This window comes from Ceratotherium simum, chromosome 33, assembly GCF_057802395.1.
Source record: "Ceratotherium simum simum isolate JZ-2026a chromosome 33, ASM5780239v1, whole genome shotgun sequence".
Lineage (NCBI taxonomy): Eukaryota > Metazoa > Chordata > Mammalia > Perissodactyla > Rhinocerotidae > Ceratotherium > Ceratotherium simum.
In genome coordinates, this window is record NC_141932.1 from 13585100 (window position 1) to 13603036 (window position 17937).

The 17937-nt window shown below is 40.7% G+C and overlaps 1 protein-coding gene across 3 annotated transcripts in view; it reads right to left on the reverse strand.

The window, feature by feature from the left end:
* Positions 1-17937, reverse strand: part of LOC101397620 (caspase recruitment domain-containing protein 8) — a 51850-nt gene that overhangs the window by 19452 nt on the left and 14461 nt on the right. For all 3 annotated transcript variants that reach the window (XM_087421438.1, XM_087421436.1, XM_087421437.1), the window contains exons 5-11: positions 16975-17106; positions 14545-14597; positions 13510-13660; positions 12918-13147; positions 12581-12840; positions 1223-1348; positions 754-895 (exon numbers count right to left, since the gene is read on the reverse strand). In XM_087421438.1, the coding sequence (XP_087277564.1) occupies positions 754-895; positions 1223-1348; positions 12581-12840; positions 12918-13147; positions 13510-13660; positions 14545-14597; positions 16975-17106 (1094 nt within the window). The remainder of the gene's footprint in view (positions 1-753; positions 896-1222; positions 1349-12580; positions 12841-12917; positions 13148-13509; positions 13661-14544; positions 14598-16974; positions 17107-17937) is intronic.

The window sequence follows — 17937 nt, forward strand, 5'->3', positions numbered from 1 at the left end:
GAAATGATCAGAGGAAGGAACAAATTTTTCCAATATTCTTTCGATTTCTATCTGCAAGCCAATATGTTCAGAAGTGTGAAAGCTACAACAAAATAACACCAAACTGTCCTACGTAAATTATCATCTAGGCAAATGTGTTTTAGACATGAAATACCAACACTGAGTAAATTTAAACATATATTTTTTAAATGTTATAATACCGTGATTGTTGATAATGCAGAACTTTGGACACACTTATAAGTTGATGGAAGATTTGCCAATTGGAGCAAGCATTTTGGAAGACATTAAACAATGCTTACCAATAAGCTTTCAACATGGTCTTACATTTTTTCTAAAATCCCTGATGTTGTTTAACGTTCTGATCAATTTTGTGGCCTCCTCCTTTGGCAGCTGCTCAGTCTCCACGTATGCCAACAATTATAAAATTGCACAGAAGGTGGAATTAAATAGACTTTACGCTCCTTCTCACTCATAATTAGTGCTTCCTGCTCATTATCTCCCAGGTAGGAGACATTTCCATTCTTAGCACCAATGGCCATTGTCACTCCCAGGCTTACTTACACAGTTCATTCCCTAGAGATGAACCACTGCCACCACCTTAGTTTAACTCACATTGACTATAAACGGACAGATTTATTTTCCCCTCTGGGATGGGACCAGAAACAGATTTTCCTCTTTGACACACTTTACTACAACCAAGGGTAGAGGGGCATGTTTTCCTCCACCAAATTTTAGCCTCATTCTTCTACCTACCTGGCTTCACCAAAGTTTTCCAGACCAAATTCTTATGTTTTTTTTCAGTAATTTCAAGTTCAATTGGTTCCTTCATCTTCCCAGCATAGACTTTAGAGAAGGGCTGGATTTCTCCTGGGCTTCTGTAGGACAATTTCAACTCCTAGAAGAAACACACCACGTGACTTGAAGCAGTAGAGGGTAGAAAGGCTGGGTTACCTATAGTGTACTGGCCAATGGACTCAACCACTGTTTTCTACACAATCTCATGGTTGGTTGAGAGGAAAACAGAGGGAGAGAGACAAACACCCTTTTAAGTTTACAATTTTAGGAAATACTGTTATTCCATGGAAGGAAGTGTAGCCTAGCTCTCAGCAGCACGTGGTTCAGAGAAAAATTGTCTGAGCGACTGACCCTCGACTTTTCTTCCATTTGTTTCAAAAGTACAAAATATTTGAAACCTGTTGAGTTATATTTGAATTTCACTGACCTCTGGTATTATTTCCAGGTGAGCAGAACTAGACACAATGTAACGGGAACCAAAGTTCAGGGGTTCCACTGGGGGCGAGGTCTGTAGACGCATACCATGGAACCTAGCTTCCTCATCATCTATTGCCTGAGGAAGAAGAGGCAGAAACAAATTAGACAGCAAAAAAAAGTAAAGAGGAAAAGTAGTGGCATAAAAAGTTATCGAGGAGGGCCGGCCCCGTGGCTTAGTGGTTAAGTGAGCGCGCTCCACTGCTGGCGACCCGGGTTTGGATCCCGGGCTCGCACCAACGCGCTGCTTCTCTGGCCATGCTGAGGCCGTGTCCCACATACAGCAACTAGAAGGATGTGCAGCTATGACACACAGCTATCTACTGGGGCTTTGGGGGGAAAAATAAATAAATAAAAATCTTTAAAAAAAAAAGTTATCGAGGAGAGAGAAGTCAAGATGGCGGCGTAAGCAGACTCTGAACTCACCTCCTCCTGCGGACACAGCCAATTTACAACTACTCATGGAAAAATTACCCCTGAGAGAGAACTGAAAAATGGATAAGAGGAACTCCTGCAACAAATGACAATCCTAATTGAGGTGGAAGAGGCAGAAATTCCCTTCTGGAGAGAAAAAAGGCCACTTTCACAAGCTGCAATGCCTCATGGCCACCTGGGAGCAGCCCAAAGGTATGCAGTCCTCCCTGGAGGAGTGGGGCCCTGAGCCAGGGAGCGCCCCTGCTGTAGGCATTTTGTGGACCCAGCACAATTGAGATGAGTGGCATAATATCTGACTTTGCCTGCTACTAAAACATTGGGGAGTACCCCCAGAAAAGCTGGTTCACAAAGAAATTAAAACCGGCCCTTAAAGGGCCCATGCAAAAACTCTCCCATTTAAGAAAGCGACCTAGAATGACCAGAAAGAAAGGTGCACAGTGCTTTGGTGAAAAGAGACTCGCCTGATAGGCTCTGAGTGCATCTTGGTGAGAGGTGAGACCTCTCCAGGGACTGGGACAGTACTCTGAAGGGCCCACAACAACTACAAGCAGCTGAGCATTACAACAGCTTGCCAGGAGCATACCTCAGCCTCTCTGGGCACATAGAGGGAGAGCAAACACACCACAACAGAAGAACACACATAGCCCACATAGGGGTCACTCCTGGAACATGGAGAACTGAGGGAAGCACACTGCAGGCCTCCTAAGCCATCACTTATATAAGGTCACCTATCCAAGAGCAAGAGATGTAGCAGACCTACCTAATACATAGACACAAGCACAGGGAAAGAGGCAAAATGAGGAGGCAAAGGAATACACTCCAAGTAAGGGAACAGGACAAAACCCTAGAAAAGGAGCTAAGTGAAACAGAAATGAGCGACCTACCCAACAGAGAGTTCAAACAAAGAGTGTTAAGGATGCTCACTGATCTGGGGAGAAGAATAGACGAACTCAGTGAGAATGTCAACAAAGAAATGGAAGATATAAAAAAGAACTAACCAGAAATGAAGCATACGATACTGGAAATGAAAAATTCACTACAGGGACTCAAAAGCAGAGTAGAGGATACAGAAGAATGGATCTGCGAGCTGCACGAAAGGCTAGAAGAAATCACCCAAGCTGAACAGGTAAACGAAAAAAGAATTAAAAAGAGTGAGGACAGTCTAAGGGATCTTTGGGACAACATCAAGCACACTAACATCCGTGTTATAGGTGTCCCAGAAGGAGAAGAGTGAGACAAAGGGGCAGAGAATCTATTTGAAGAAATAATAGACGAAAACTTACATAACCTAAGTAAGGAAACAGACATCCAGGTACAGGAAGTACAGAGTGTCCCAAACAAGATAAACCCAAAGAGGCCCACACCAAGACACATCATAATCAAAATGTCCAGAATTAAAGATAAAGAGAGAATCCTAAAAGCCACAAGAGAAAGGCAAGTTACATACAAAGGAAACCCCATAAGACTATCAGCTGACTTCTCAGCAGAAACCTTACAGGCTATAAGAGAGTGGCACGATATATTTAAAGTGCTAAAAGGAAAAAACTTACAGCCAAGAATACTATACCCAGCAAGGTTATCATTCAAAATAGAAGCAGAGGTCAAAAGTTTCCCAGACAAGCAAAAATTAAAGGAGTTTGTCACCAAGAAACCAATACTACAAGAAATACTAAACGGACTGATTTAAAGGGGAAAGAGGTGACCACAAATAGGAAAAATTATCTATTTCCATGGTAAGAGGGTAATGGATACAAATGCACAAAAAAGAGGTTAGATATGATATCAAAAACATAAAATGAAGGAGGAGGGGAGTTAAAGAGTAGAGCTTTCAGACAGAGGTCAAACTAAAGAGACCATGAATTCTGTATAGAAGGAGCAAGGAGCAGAGAAGGACTACTAAAACACTGAGAAAAAAAAATGGCAGTAAGTACATACTTATCAATAGCTACTTTAAACGTCAATTGACTAAATGCTCCAATTAAAAGGCATAGCATGGCTAATTGGATAAAAAAAGAAGACCCATATATATGCTGCATAGAAGAGACACATTTCAGACCTAAAGACACTCACAAACTGAAAGTGAAGGGATGGAAAAAGATACTCCACGCGAATGGCAATGAAAAGAAACTGGGGTAGCAATACTCATATCAGACAAAATAGGCTTTAAAACAAAAATTGTAAAAAGAGACACAGAAGTGCATTACATAATGATCAAGGGAACAATCCAACAAGAGGATATAACACTTGTAAATATCTATGCACCCAACGTAGGAGCACCTAAATATATAAAGCAATTATTAACAGACATAAAAACAGAAATAGACAGTAACACAATAATAGTAGGGGACTTTAACACTCCACTTACACCAACGGATAGATCATCCAAACAGAAGATCAATAGGGAAACATTGGCCTTAAATGACACACTAGAACAGATGGACCTAGTAGATATATACAGAGCATTCCACCCAAATACCGAAGAATACTCGTTCTTTTCAAATGCACATGGAAGATTCTCCAGGATTAATCACATATTAGGCCACAAAACAAGTCTCCATAAATTTAAGAAGATTGAAATAATACCAAGCATCCTTTCTGACCACAATGGTATGAAACTAGAAATCAACTATAGGAAGAAAATCAGAGAAGCCACAAATACATGGAGATTAAACAAAATGCTACTGAACAATGATTGTGTCAATGAAGAAATCAAAGGAGAAATCAAAAGGTACCTGGAGACACATGAAAATGAAAATATAACATGCCAGAATTTATGGGATACAGCAAAAGCGGATCTAAGAGGGAAGTTTATAGCAGTACAGTCCTATCTCAACAAACAAGAAAAATCTCAAGTAAACAATCTAACAATGCACCTAAAGGAACTGGAAAAAGAAGAACAAAGAAAGCCCAAAATTGGTAGAAGAAGGGAAATAATAAAAATCAGAGCAGAAATAAATGAAATAGAGACTAAAAAAACACTAGAAAAATTTAATAAAACCAAGAGCTGGTTCTTTGAAAATACAAACAAAATTGACAAACCTTTAGCTAGACTCACAAGAAAAAAAGGGAGAAGGCTCAAATAAGTAAAATCAGAAATGAAAGAGGAGAAATTACAATGGACCCCTCAGAAATACAAAATATTATGAGAGAATACTATGAAAAGCTATATGCCAACAAATTCAACAATCTGGAAGAAATGGATAAATTCTTATAATCACACAACCTTCCAAAACTGGATCAAGAAGAAATAGAGAATTTGAATAGACCAATCACCAGTAAGGAGATCGAAACAGTAATCAAAAACCTCCCCCCAAAATTAAAGTCCAGGACCAGACCGCTTCCCCGGTGAATTCTACCAAACATTCAAAGAAGACTTAATACCTATCCTTCTCAAACTCTTCCAAAAAATTGAGGAGGGGGGGAAGCTCCCTAACACATTCTACGAAGCCAACATAACCCTGATACCAAAACCAGACAAGGACAACAGAAAAAAAGAAAATTACAGGCCAATATCACTGATGAACATTGATGCAAAAATCCTCAAGCAAATACTAGCAGATCTCATAGAACAATACATTAAAAAGATTATACACCATGATCAAGTGGGATTTATTGCAGGTATGCAGGGATGGTTCAACATTCACAAATCAATCAACGTAATACACCACATTAATAAAATGCAGAATAAAAATCACATGATCATCTCAATGGATGCAGAGAAAGCATTTGACAAGATACAGCATCCATTTATGATAAAAATTCTGAATAAAATGGGTATAGAAGGAAAGTACCTCAAAATAATAAAGGCCATATATGACAAACCCACAGCTAATATCATCCTCAATGGTGAAAAACTGAAAGCTATCCCTCTAAGAACAGGAACCAGACAAGGTTGCCCACTCTCACCACTCCAATTTAACATAGTACTGGAAGTCCTAACAAGAGCAGTCAGGCAAGAAAAAGAAATAAAAGTGATCCAAATTGGAAGGAAGAAGTGAAACTGTCACTATTTGCAGATGACATGATTTTATATATAGAAAACCTTAAAGAATCCACCAAAAAACTTTTAGAAATAATAAAGGAATGCGGTAAAGTTGCAGGATACAAAATCAACATACAAAAATCAGTTGCATTTCTATACACTAACAACGAAGTAGCAGAAAGAGAAATTAAGAATACAATCCCATTTACAATTGCAACAAAAAGAATAAAATACCTAGGAATAAACTTAACCAAACAGGTGAAAGATCTGTACACGGAAAACTATAAAACATTGCTGAAAGAAATTGAAGAAGACACAAAGAAATGGAAAGATATTCCATGCTTTTGGATTGGAAGAATTAACATAGTTAAGATGTCCATACTTCCTAAAGCGATTTATAGATTCAATGCAATCCCTATCAAAGTTCCAACAACATTTTTCACAGAAATAGAACAAAGATCCTAAAGTTTATATGGAACAACAAAAGACCCCAAATAGCTAAAGGAATCCGGAGAAAAAAGAACAAAGCTGGAGGTATCACATTCCCTGATTTCAAAATATACTACAAAGCTATAGTAAGCAAAACAGCATGGTACTGGCACAAAAACAGACACACAGATCAATGGAATAGAATCGAAAGCCCAGAAATAAACCCACACATCTATGGACAGCTAATCTTCGACAAAGGAGCCAAGAACCTACAATGGAGAAAAGAAAGTCTCTTCAATAAATGGTGTTGGGAAAACTGGACAGCCACGTTCAAAAAAATGAAAGTAGACCCTTACCTTACACCATACACAAAAATTAACTCAAAATGGATTAAATACTTGAATGTAAGACCTGAAACTATGAAACATCTAGAAGAAAACACAGGCAGTACACTCTTTGACATTGCTCTCAGCAACATATTTTCAGGCTCCATGTCTGACCGGGCAAGAGAAACAATAGAAAAAATAAACAAATGGGACTACATCAAAGTCAAAAGTCTGTACAGCAAAGGAAACCATCAACAAAATGAAAAGACAACCTAACAATTGAGAGAAGATAATTACAAACCATACATCTGGTAAGGGGTTAATCTCCAAAATATATAAAGAACTGATGCATCTTAACAACAAAAATCTGACAACCCAATTAAAAAATGGGCAAAAGACCTGAACAGACATTTCTCCAAAAAAGATATACAGATGGCCAACAGGCACATGAAAAGATGTTCAACATCCTTACCTATCAGGGAAATGCAAATCAAAACTACAATGAGATATCACCTCATGCCCATGAGAATGGCTATAAATAACAAGACAGCAAACAACAAGTGTTGGAGAGGATGTGGAGAGAAGGGAACTCTCATGCACTGCTGGTGGGAGTGCAATCTGGTTCAGCCACTATGGAAAACAGTATGGAGATTCCTCAAAAAATCAAGGCTAGAACTACCATATGATCCAGCTATTCCACTGCTGGGTATTTATCCAAAGACCTTGAAAACACCAATGTGTAAAGATACATGCACCCCTGTGTTCATTGCAGCGTTATTCACAATAGTCAAGATTTGGAAGCAACCTAAATGCCCATCAAGGGACGAATGGATAAGAAAGATTTGGTATATATACACAATGGAATACTACTCAGCCATAAGAAACGATGAAATCCAGCCATTTGTGACAACATGGATGGACATTGAGGGTATTATGCAAAGTGAAATAAGTCATAGGGAGAAGGTCAAATACCGTATGATGTCACTCATTGAGTAGTAGGTAATAACAACAACAAACAAACACATAGAGACAGAGATTGGATTGGTGGGTACCAGAGGGGATGGGCGGAGGGAGGAGGGTGAAAGGGATAATTCGGCACATGTGTGTAGTGATGGGTTGTAATCAGTATTTGGGTGGTGAACATGATGTAATATATGCAGAAATAGAAGTATAATGACGTACACCTGAAGTTTGTACAATGTTATACACCAATGCTACTGCAATAAACAAAATATTAAAAAAAGTTATCGATATATTGTATTATGTAGTATGTATGACATGATTCAATTGATATAAAGATTTATATACAGACAGAGACACAGATATGAATATGTCTCCATGCATGAAGAGATGTATTAATGAAATTTTACTGTTGATTATCTGAGAACCAAGAGATTTCTTTTTATTACGAATCTCTGTATAGTTTCATTTTCTTTGTATAATGTGACAGAGCTTGGCCGGGTGCTCCTGAAACCTGGAGACAAAGAGACTTCCTTATTTTGCCTCAGCAGGGGACCCTCTGTGTCTGCAGCTACATCTATGATGGGGAAAGGTAGAGATTTTACTTCTCTCCACTGCAGGGCTGCTGTCACGTGAGGTGCTGTATCTCCTGAGCACCAGCAAACAATACAGACGTGATGTGGCCTCTGAGAAGCCCAGGAGCCTCAGAACGATCTGAGCAGCTACCAAAGACACTCAATAGCACTCAAACAATGAAATAATAATAACATCTGAGAAGTCTCAGATACAGCTCAAAAGAGACTTTATGGAATGAATGAGCAAGAATTTCTGTTAAAAACAATTACAGTGCATGGTGTTGTTTGTCCAGTTAGTAAACACCCTTTGGGGGTAGTGACTGAGAGGGGGCAGGGAGGGGCAATAAGGGGCTTCAGAGAAACTGAGGATGTTCTAATTCTTGTTCTGGGTGCTGGATAAATGGTGTGTCCACTGTGAAAATTATGGAGCAACAAATTAACTGCATATTTGATTAAGTTTAAAAAATCTGGGCTGGCCCCTGGCTTAGCGGTTAAGTGCACGCTCTCAGCTACTGGGGGTCGGGTTCAGATCCCGGGCTTGCACTGACGCACCACTTCTCCGGCCATGCTGAGGCCGCGTCCCACATACAGCAACTAGAAGGATGTGCAACTATGACATACAACTATCTACTGGGGCTTTGGGGAGAAAAACAAAAAAAAGGAGGAGGATTGGCAATAGATGTTAGCTCATAGCTGTCTTCCTCAGCATAAAGAGGAGGATTAGCATGGATGTCAGCTCAGGGCTGATCTTCCTCACACACACACAAAAAAAATTAAAAAAAAAAATCAGTAGATACATTTGAAGGAAAGGATGGCCAACATTGAAATTTGATTTGGGACTGGAAGATCAAGTGAAAGAAAAATTTCAAATTGTATTGATCACAGAGATGACACCATGATGGGGAGGAGGCAGAGAAGGGAGGTGGAGAGCTATACATACAAGGAGTCACTCCCTATACATCCACTAATAAAGAGTAACAACTCCAGAGCGATGAAAAGAAACTGACGGAGGAAAGACAATAAAGTGTCATGCCATCTCTGATGAAGAATTGTTTTAAATGAAGAGATACACTTAATTGAAATTATAATAATAAGAGGCTGGAGCTAAAATAATCAAAGTCCTCCATATAACTTTGATGGGTTATCACTATGAGAAGACATCAGTATAACTTTGATGGGTTATCATTATGAGCAGATTTCTGCAGATATTCAGAGACATGCCACTGTACTTAGTTGGTCTTATGGATTGAAACTCGAAGCAGTCACAAGTCCCTTAATCTTCTTTATTTTTTATACCACTTATCATTTGCACATACATTTTTCCTATAGCACAAACATTCCATACGATATCTTTGGTTATCCTGTTTTTGTTTGTTTTGTTCACTGATGTATCCCCAGTCCCTAAAATAGTGCCTGGAATACACAAGGCACAGAATAAATATTTGTTGAATGGGTAAATGAATTTCCCTGGAGCCACGCTATTGAATAGAAATATAAAGAGAGCCCCAAATGTAATTTCAAATTTTCTAACAGCTGCATTTTTAAAAAAATTAAAAGAAGCAGGTGAAATTACTTTTAGTAATATGTTTATGACATAATTCTTTTAACCCAACATATTATCATTTAAACATGTAATCAACATAGAATTTATATTAATTTATATTGTCTTCAAAATCTGTGTTTTTTAAAAATTTACAGCACATCTCAACTCAAGTGCTCAATAGCCGTATTTGGCCAATGGCTACCACATTGGACTACATCGCTCTTGAAGTAAGCAGGGAAAGTCCCCAGGGCAACAATAGATATTTTGAGTTTAACTTGTGATTTAAGTGAAGAAAAGTTTTCTCCTCTCTCCTTCCCCTCCAAGTAGAGGAAGACAGACCATCTTCCATTCATTCTGTCAACAAAATTTCATGAATGCCTACAAAAGGCCTTACACTGATTTAACTAATTTATGATTAAGTAGAAACGGTCCCTCCCATTTATGGAGTTTACAATCTATAGAGAATCTCTTTATTGTACTCAACAAAGAGATATATGAGTACATTGGCAGGAAGGAAGAGAGTACAGCGATCAAAAATAACAGGAGGGCTGGACCAAACTGGAGAGTCTGGAAATAAACTTTCTAAAGCAGAGACATTAAGGCAAACACTAGAAAGATGGGAAGAAGCCAGTCTTGCAGAGGAAACAAAATAGGCAAGGGCCCAGAAGCAAGAGTTCTTGGAGTGTCTGAGGTAGTAAAATGCAGATCATTGGTGCTGGAACATAATGTGTGAGAAGAGAGTGGCGGGAGATGGACAAGAGAGGCCCTTCAGGCCCAAGTAATGCCGTAGCCAGAGTAAATTATCTGGTTCATGTTCTAAATAAAATAAAGATTCACGGAAGAGTCTTGGTCAAGGAGGGATATGGTATTATTTATGCTTGTAAAAGATCTCCCTGTTGCTAGATAAAAAATAGATGAAAAACAATGGAACCAGTGAGATAAGTCCGGAGGGTTTAGTCATATTTCTAGCAAAAGACGGTAGTGGATTGGACTAAAGCTGGCAATGATGATGAAGGGAAATGAGACTGGTTCAAATTATATTATCTTTGCTTTGAAAGTAAAGATATATGTACCCATGTATCTCTTTGTTTATTTATTTATTCTCAGTTTCTCTGTAGATGGTAACTCCATAAATATTTCATGAAACACAATGAAAGTAAAGTTCATTGGGATTAATGATACATTGGACGTGGAAAAGAAATGCAACAGAGGAATCAAAGATAAATTCTATATTTTGGCTTGAATGACTTAACGGAACTTGGTTTTCTATCCTCGGTGGGGAAGAGAGTTGAAATGACAGTTTTAGAGAATAAAACAAAATTAATATATATGGTTAGATACACTGATTAAGCAGTCAAATGGGAATGTTAAGTCAGGCAGTTACAATTCGGAGCTCGGAAGAGAGACCAGGACTGGAGATACAGATTTAGGAATCCCTCTCTTACATGGAATTCAATTTTGGGACTGAAAGAATTCACTAAGACCATCAGTGAGTACGGAAAGGAGAAAGGAGAGTCCAATATTCAGCCCTGGGAACTCGAGATTCAGAGGGAGTTTCAGATCAAGATCCCGCAGAGGCAGTTTGAAGAAAGGTGAGAACAGTAACTGAGAAATTGGGAAAATACGGTGTTAAAGAATTCAAGAGGACTGTTTCCAAGGAAGGGAGTGATCAACGATATAACATGGTGCTGAGACTTCAGGTAAGAATTATTCAATGTGGAAGTCACTGGTGACTTTAAACAGAGCCATTTTAAGGAATGGTGGTGAAGTAATCCAGTTAGAGGGATTTGAGGACAGAGTGAAAACTGAGTGTTATCGAGACTATGGATCCACAGAGCTGTTGATCCATTTGCTAAGAAGCATAAGAGAAAAATAGAAACTATGTTTGGAGAAGGAAGAATGGTCCAGAAAGGCATTTCCAATATGGTAGCTATGCTAGATTTTGGTTTGCTGATGGGAATGATGCACTAAGGTAGGAGAGACCGACGGAGGAGGTGAGGGTAGATGCCTCAATATGTGGTGTCCTATGTATGGCAAGAAGGAAAGGGATCCAGGACATGTTTTAAGTCATGGCCTCGCTCAAGCAGAGGGCGGCTTCGTCGGTTGTAGGAGAACGGGAAAAGTGAAGATGGTGCAGAATTAGACTTACAAAGTTGATGGTGGAAACATGAGGTCATTTCCATCTCATTGCTTCTAGTGTATCAATAAGGTATGAGGGAAGTTATCATACGAGATTTGGGGTCAAGGAAGGAAGAAGAAACAGAAAGCTGAGGCCGGGAACTGGGGTGTGTCCAGAATGGAAAGAAAAGTCCCACAAGAATTTGTTTTTGTTGTTGTTGTTTTCTTCTTTTCCTGTGTACGCTAGGAGTGGGCATCTTTAGCATCCTCATTTAAATGTTTTCTCTTGTACTTTAAATACCCACGGTTACTCACAACTCTAAATACCGCCAGGCACCCATCTGCCTGTTTTTATTGGGATGTAGGAGCATTAAATAACAGGGCAGTCAAATCAGATGTATTCTTCCCCCTGTCACCTCTCCACCGAGGCTGGAGGGACAGATGTGGTACTTTATCCAGGAACACAGAAGCTGTGGATTTGCAGGGACCAGCGCATCTGCTTTATCACCAACCCAGGACAGGGTGGGGGGCAATGAGCCTTTTGCAAATGCATTAGAGGGAGACGCCACTGAATAGGAGGAGGATGACTCCAGAGGGGCAAGTGTGGGTTTAATTCAGAAATCATCAATTTAAAATTCTGCAGTGGAATCTCTGCATCTTACTCCTGCCAATCCTCCAAAAGTCTCCTCTCTCTTTTTCCTTTTCCTTGTGAGCCAGAAGAGGGAATCTCCATTTTTAGTAGGGCTGAATTTCTGTTGCAGATCGTTGCATATAGCTCAAGAGTCAACACCCACGGATTGACCTCGTGGAGGGTGATCCATAAGTCTATACATGAAAACTGTGCCTGGTCTTTTCTGCCTAATAAGGAGATGGCAGGTCCCAGGTGACAAGATGGAAAGGTAACTGTCATCTTCTCATGACCTCCACAATCTCTCAGCCTTACCTTTGTTAGCACAGAATCACTGGGAATAAGGTACACGTGGAATTTAATATCTTCAGGGTGGAGGTGACAATAGATCAGTGCTGTGGAAGTGATGGGGACTGAGAGACGGGTCCCCCTGGCAATACTCAGCAGGATTCCCATCAGAGAGAAGCTGGGGTTTTCCAGGACGGCATAGAAAGCTTCCACCCGGGCTGGCCGCTCCAGGATCATCCCTTCCTCCTTAAAATGGGCAACTTGGAACCAGGAGACATCGACCTCATCTGCGTAGGAGAAGCACAATGGCAGTAAGGCAGAATGTTCTCTGACCTCCCCACAGTGGCCTCTCTCCCCTCATTACCTTGGAGGGAGATGACGTGGGGGAGGTGGAGTTCAGCAACGGCCTCCCCAGGCTCCATGGAGATGTCAAACAAGGGGCCCGCCACCATCCACTGGTCATGGTGCTGCAGGTCCAGGTCCAGATGCTGACCCCAAGAATTGAACGCAATCTCCACAGTCACTGCCGCCCTTACCAGGAAGCCAAGGTGTGTGGCTGGCCACAGATAGCAGCCGGCCGTGGGGAGGTGTATCCTGAAAGGAGCCAGAGTAGAAGTTATGCTGGGAGAACACTAGGGCTTTGATTTGAAGAACAGTTGTGGAGAAGGATGCAGTGTCTGGGGTGAGGCATTGTTCAAGACTCATCTGCGACTTTTACTATATTAAAAAACTCTGAGTGGTTAATTAAGCTCTCTGGCCCCCCTTTCTCAGTATTCTATATTTGTTGAAATTAAAGTACCAATTTAGTTCATGAAATAAACACAACATTGGTAAAATTTCAGGTATCTCAAAGGACGAATCATGTACTGTATCATGTACACATGTATAGGATCATGTAGTACAGACTTCCTTTAGAGCAGAGTTGTATTTAAATAATCAGCATCTTCTGTTCTTACCTGTATCTGTTTGTGCTTTGATCGACCAACTCAGCATCCACAATTCCTCCAGGTCCCAGAAACTGATTACTATTACAAGCTAGTTTAACCCCAGAAGAGGGTGTGGCAGCCAAGGAGGGCACTACTTGCTTGTCTGATGAGCAACTAACTCCTGAAAAGAAAATACCGCCCAAGTCAGATGCAGCTTGTTGGAAAAGCATGGTTGGAAGGAGTCTTGGGTGTTGGATTATACACAGGCTGTCGGCAATATGGATATTGGAGAGAAGGGTACGTGGCTAGAACATAGGGCTCTGTTCTTTGAATCCAGACAAGGAAGGGCACAAGAGTGTTCTTTGTCACTAGTAAAATTGTACCCCGAAATTTAAGAGGGAAGCCAGGCTGGACAGTTTTGTTGGTGGGCTGCATTTGTCTCGGGCAGAAACCAAGGCAGTTAAATTTCTACGTGGTCCCAAATAGTAGATAATACCTTCCGCTGGTGAGGAAAGTCAAGTCCAGAAAAGGAACAAGCGCAAAAGCTGAAGAGACAGAGGAACACGTGTTTGTCCTCACATCCGCCACCACCCCGAGGCATCACAGACCATCCCCTGGTTCTTTGAGCATTCCTGACCCAGTGGGGAGAGCCTTAGCAGCAGCATGCAGGCACTGCTGGACTCCGTGCCCACTGCTCAGGCTCTGAGATGAGAAGTGGTCCTACTACCTGGAAGACTTATCACCTCCAAGTTTGTTTTATTTGTCTTTAAAATAGAGTCAACACAATCCACTCATAGAGTTTCTGTGGATAATAAAAAGAGATTATGTGTAACATCCCTAATAGAGTGTTTGGAATATGGAATCGATTCCAGAAGTAATGGCTAAGATCACAAGTACTTCATATCCCCTTTACGTTGCGGAGTGCACCGTATTAGAGATGAGAAAAATTACTTTTGATCTTTGCTGCCATAAGACCTCACAACTGTGTTCTCCACATAAAACCACAGGACACTTCCATCAACCCACTGACACACCCATGGCCCCTGCTCTATATTAGCCAATTACCTGATTCTTCTCTCCGTGTAGAGTCCTCTTCTGCTTTGCTGCTGACTGAGGTCCTTTTGTGTCAAAAATAAGGAAAATAGCAAGAAGCAGTTAAAAGAATGAAGATGTGATTAAAAACTAGAGCTGTATCATCCAAACGGTAGTCACTAACCAAAAGAGGCTGTTTAAATTTAACAAAATTTGATTTAATTAAAAATTCAGCTCCTGGTTGAAAGTTCTGTTGAACAGTACTGCTCTAGACTATCGAGAGATGACTTGGATAAAGTGTAGGATAGTAGAACCAAGGAGCTCTCTAGAACCCAGTGTGTCTTGACTACTCTCCCTCTTCTTTTATTATTTATTGTCAGTGCCGTTGAGTCCATTCTGACTCCTAGTGACCCCGTGTACAGCAGAGCAGAGCCCTGCCTGTTCTTTTTGCACCATCCTCTCACCTTCCAATGCTATATCAGACCATGCTCCACTGCTATTCATAGGGTTTTCATGGCCAATATTTTTGGGAAGTGCATGGCCAGGTCCTTCTTCCTAATCTGTCTTAGTCTGGAAGCTCCACTAAAACCTGTCCACCATAGGCGACCCTGCTGGTATTGGAAATACCGGTGGCGTAGCTTTCAGCATCACAGCAATATGCAGCCACCACAGTATGACAACCAACAGAAAGGTGGCGTGGTCCCCTGACTGGGAAACAAGCCTGGCGTGGCAGTGAGGGCGTGGAATCTTAACCACTAGACCACCAGGGCTGGCTCCTCCAATTTACCAGTGTCCAAAATGGCCATAGCTACTTTCTTTTGCTTAAATTGCTCTGATTGGTTCATATGACTGTTGGAATCAAAAAACTGAACCCAATTGACCCATGGATGAAATACATGTCCCCATAGCAGTGGTTCCCAAACTTGAGACACAGGGAAGTTTTAAAATCCCCAATGCAGAGGTCACATCCCAGACCAATTAACACAGAAGGTTGGAGGGGGAACCTAAGCATCAGTACTTTTAAAACTTCCCAAGTGATTCGACTCTTTAGCCAAAGTTAAAAATCGTGGTTTATAAGGTGAGCTAGTGGTTAAGCATCTGGCATGAGAAATCTGCCCTAATATAGGTGATCCCTTCTGGATGAAGACAACCACTCAATGTGGAACCAATCCAGACCAGGAGAATCAAAGGGCAAGAGTCCCAATTCCTAAGAAAGGGTGTGATGCAATATGAAATAACATTTATTTCTATAGATCCAATATTTATTGCATCATTGCTGCTGTGGTACCATGAAACATTGTCTCATTTGTCTGACATTTTTTTAGGTTCTCTTGATTTCTTGATATATGCCTGAAATCCTTGATCTCTTGATTCCTTTATATATTCCTTGATATGTCTATTCACTTCAACATGAAAGGGATTAGCAGAGAAATTGATACATGGATTAAAGTTAAAGAGAACAAGTATTTGGAGAAGTGAGAGCAAAAGAAAGGATCTATAGCTCTTTTCTTGAAAGAGTTCTTGGGTAAACCATGTGAGAGAACCTTGGGCTGCCATTCTAAGACTTCGTGTTGTATCTGAGGCTACAAATTTAGTCATGGGTCATGTTAGCCCCATGCAAGGTACTGAGGGTGAATATGCCATCTTCTACTCTCCCTCATGGTGTTTGTGCACGCTGGATTCCGGTGGGTGGCTGAGGTTGGGATTTAGGAGTCGGAGAGGAAGCCAGTGATGAGCTGGAGCTGCATCGTGAGAGCCGATTGTTAAATTTCCTAGAATTTTGCAGGCAGGTTGTTAAACACAGCTATTATTAAAAATTAATTATATAAATTTACATTTAAATAAACTATATTACAAAGGTAATAAATACTCAAAACTTATCACTTTCTAATCATTTTACTACCTTTGACTACAGTCTGTGCTCTTGAGGTTATTTACATCTATGGCATCTGTGCAGTGACAATACAATGGTGGGCTACTGCGCATCTATTCCCAACCCTGTGTTCAGGAACATCATGTTGATAGTTTGAAATTTGCCTTGATGGGAGGATTCACCCCACAGAAATTGGCAAATGCCGCAAATAGAGGCTTTCCCCTCTCCCCTGGGGAAGCTGGTGTCAAACATTTACCAGCACACCACTTCAGGGACCCCACTCTGGCCTTCAGACTCATCATCAGCCAGTTTCCTAGAAAATTAAGTGGGTGACCAGCTCAACCAATGATGCAGTGATCTCTGATTGCATCAGTTTTCGTCTTTTTGTGTGTGGCTTCTCAAGACACCTTGCTGGAAGAAGAGGTGGTTAGCCTCATTCAGAAATTTCTGGGTTTGTTGGTAATATTGTATAAGCTCATTCACTCTCCTCCTGATTCCTATATAAATGACCCAAATTCTTACAGTCCCCTGTGATATCGAGAAACAGAATCCAATACTGACAGCTTTCCCCACAGGTTACTTTCCCTTACCTGGTAGCCTCATCCCCAAAGAGTTCAGGCTCGGGAGTAACGTTGTGCAATGATGGCTTTACTGTCACCATATCACCATAATTTGAGACATCATCAAAAATTTCACACGCATAGTATTCCTTAGGATAAACTCTGAAAAGACAGAACGAGAGCTGTGCTACGAATACAGTGCAGAGGCCAGGCGGTAGAACAATCTTTGTAGCATGATTTTGTGTTAATAGCTGTAGATCCCATATTTTGTCTTGAGGGAAATCTTCTCTCAAGCCTACATGACTCCATCGTGCTCCTCATTATATTGAAGTCAATTGTTTGTGTCTCTGTCTCCCACTAATTACTGCTCTCTCCATCCTAGGAATCAGAACTCAGTCGATTCTCAAAACACAAGGTTTTGTTTCATAATAGGGCAACATGCTTGTTGACCTAAGTGACCTTGTTGAGAATTTTAGGGAGAAGAGAAGATTCCTAGTTTATATTCTACCTTCACACATCATTGGTGCTCAAGAGAATGGGACCCTAACATGATTGATTTAAGTTCCGGGACATTAGTGAGATTGTGTATGTGTTATAAGAACTCACGCAATTATGGTACCCCCACATGGGGAGGCACACTGGGTAGAGCATAAGAATGCTAAGAGGGGAAGGAAATGATATATATTGTACTTATTTTCTTCTTCCACTGGGGACCCTCATTCAGACATGGAACAGGAAAGCCATATGCTAGGTCCTTTCCTCTTCTTCACACTCAAGGGCAGGGCTCTGGTCTCCCTTGGCTGGCTGGGATCAGGATTGGGGTTAGGAGCAAGAGAGTGTCCTTTGGGCCAAGATCTACACTGTCATATGATAGCTACTAGCCACACATTCCTATTTAAATTTAAACTTCAATTAATTAAATTTTAAAATCAGTTCCCCACTTGATTTAACCACATTTCAAGTGCTCAAAAGCTACATGTGACCAATGACTTC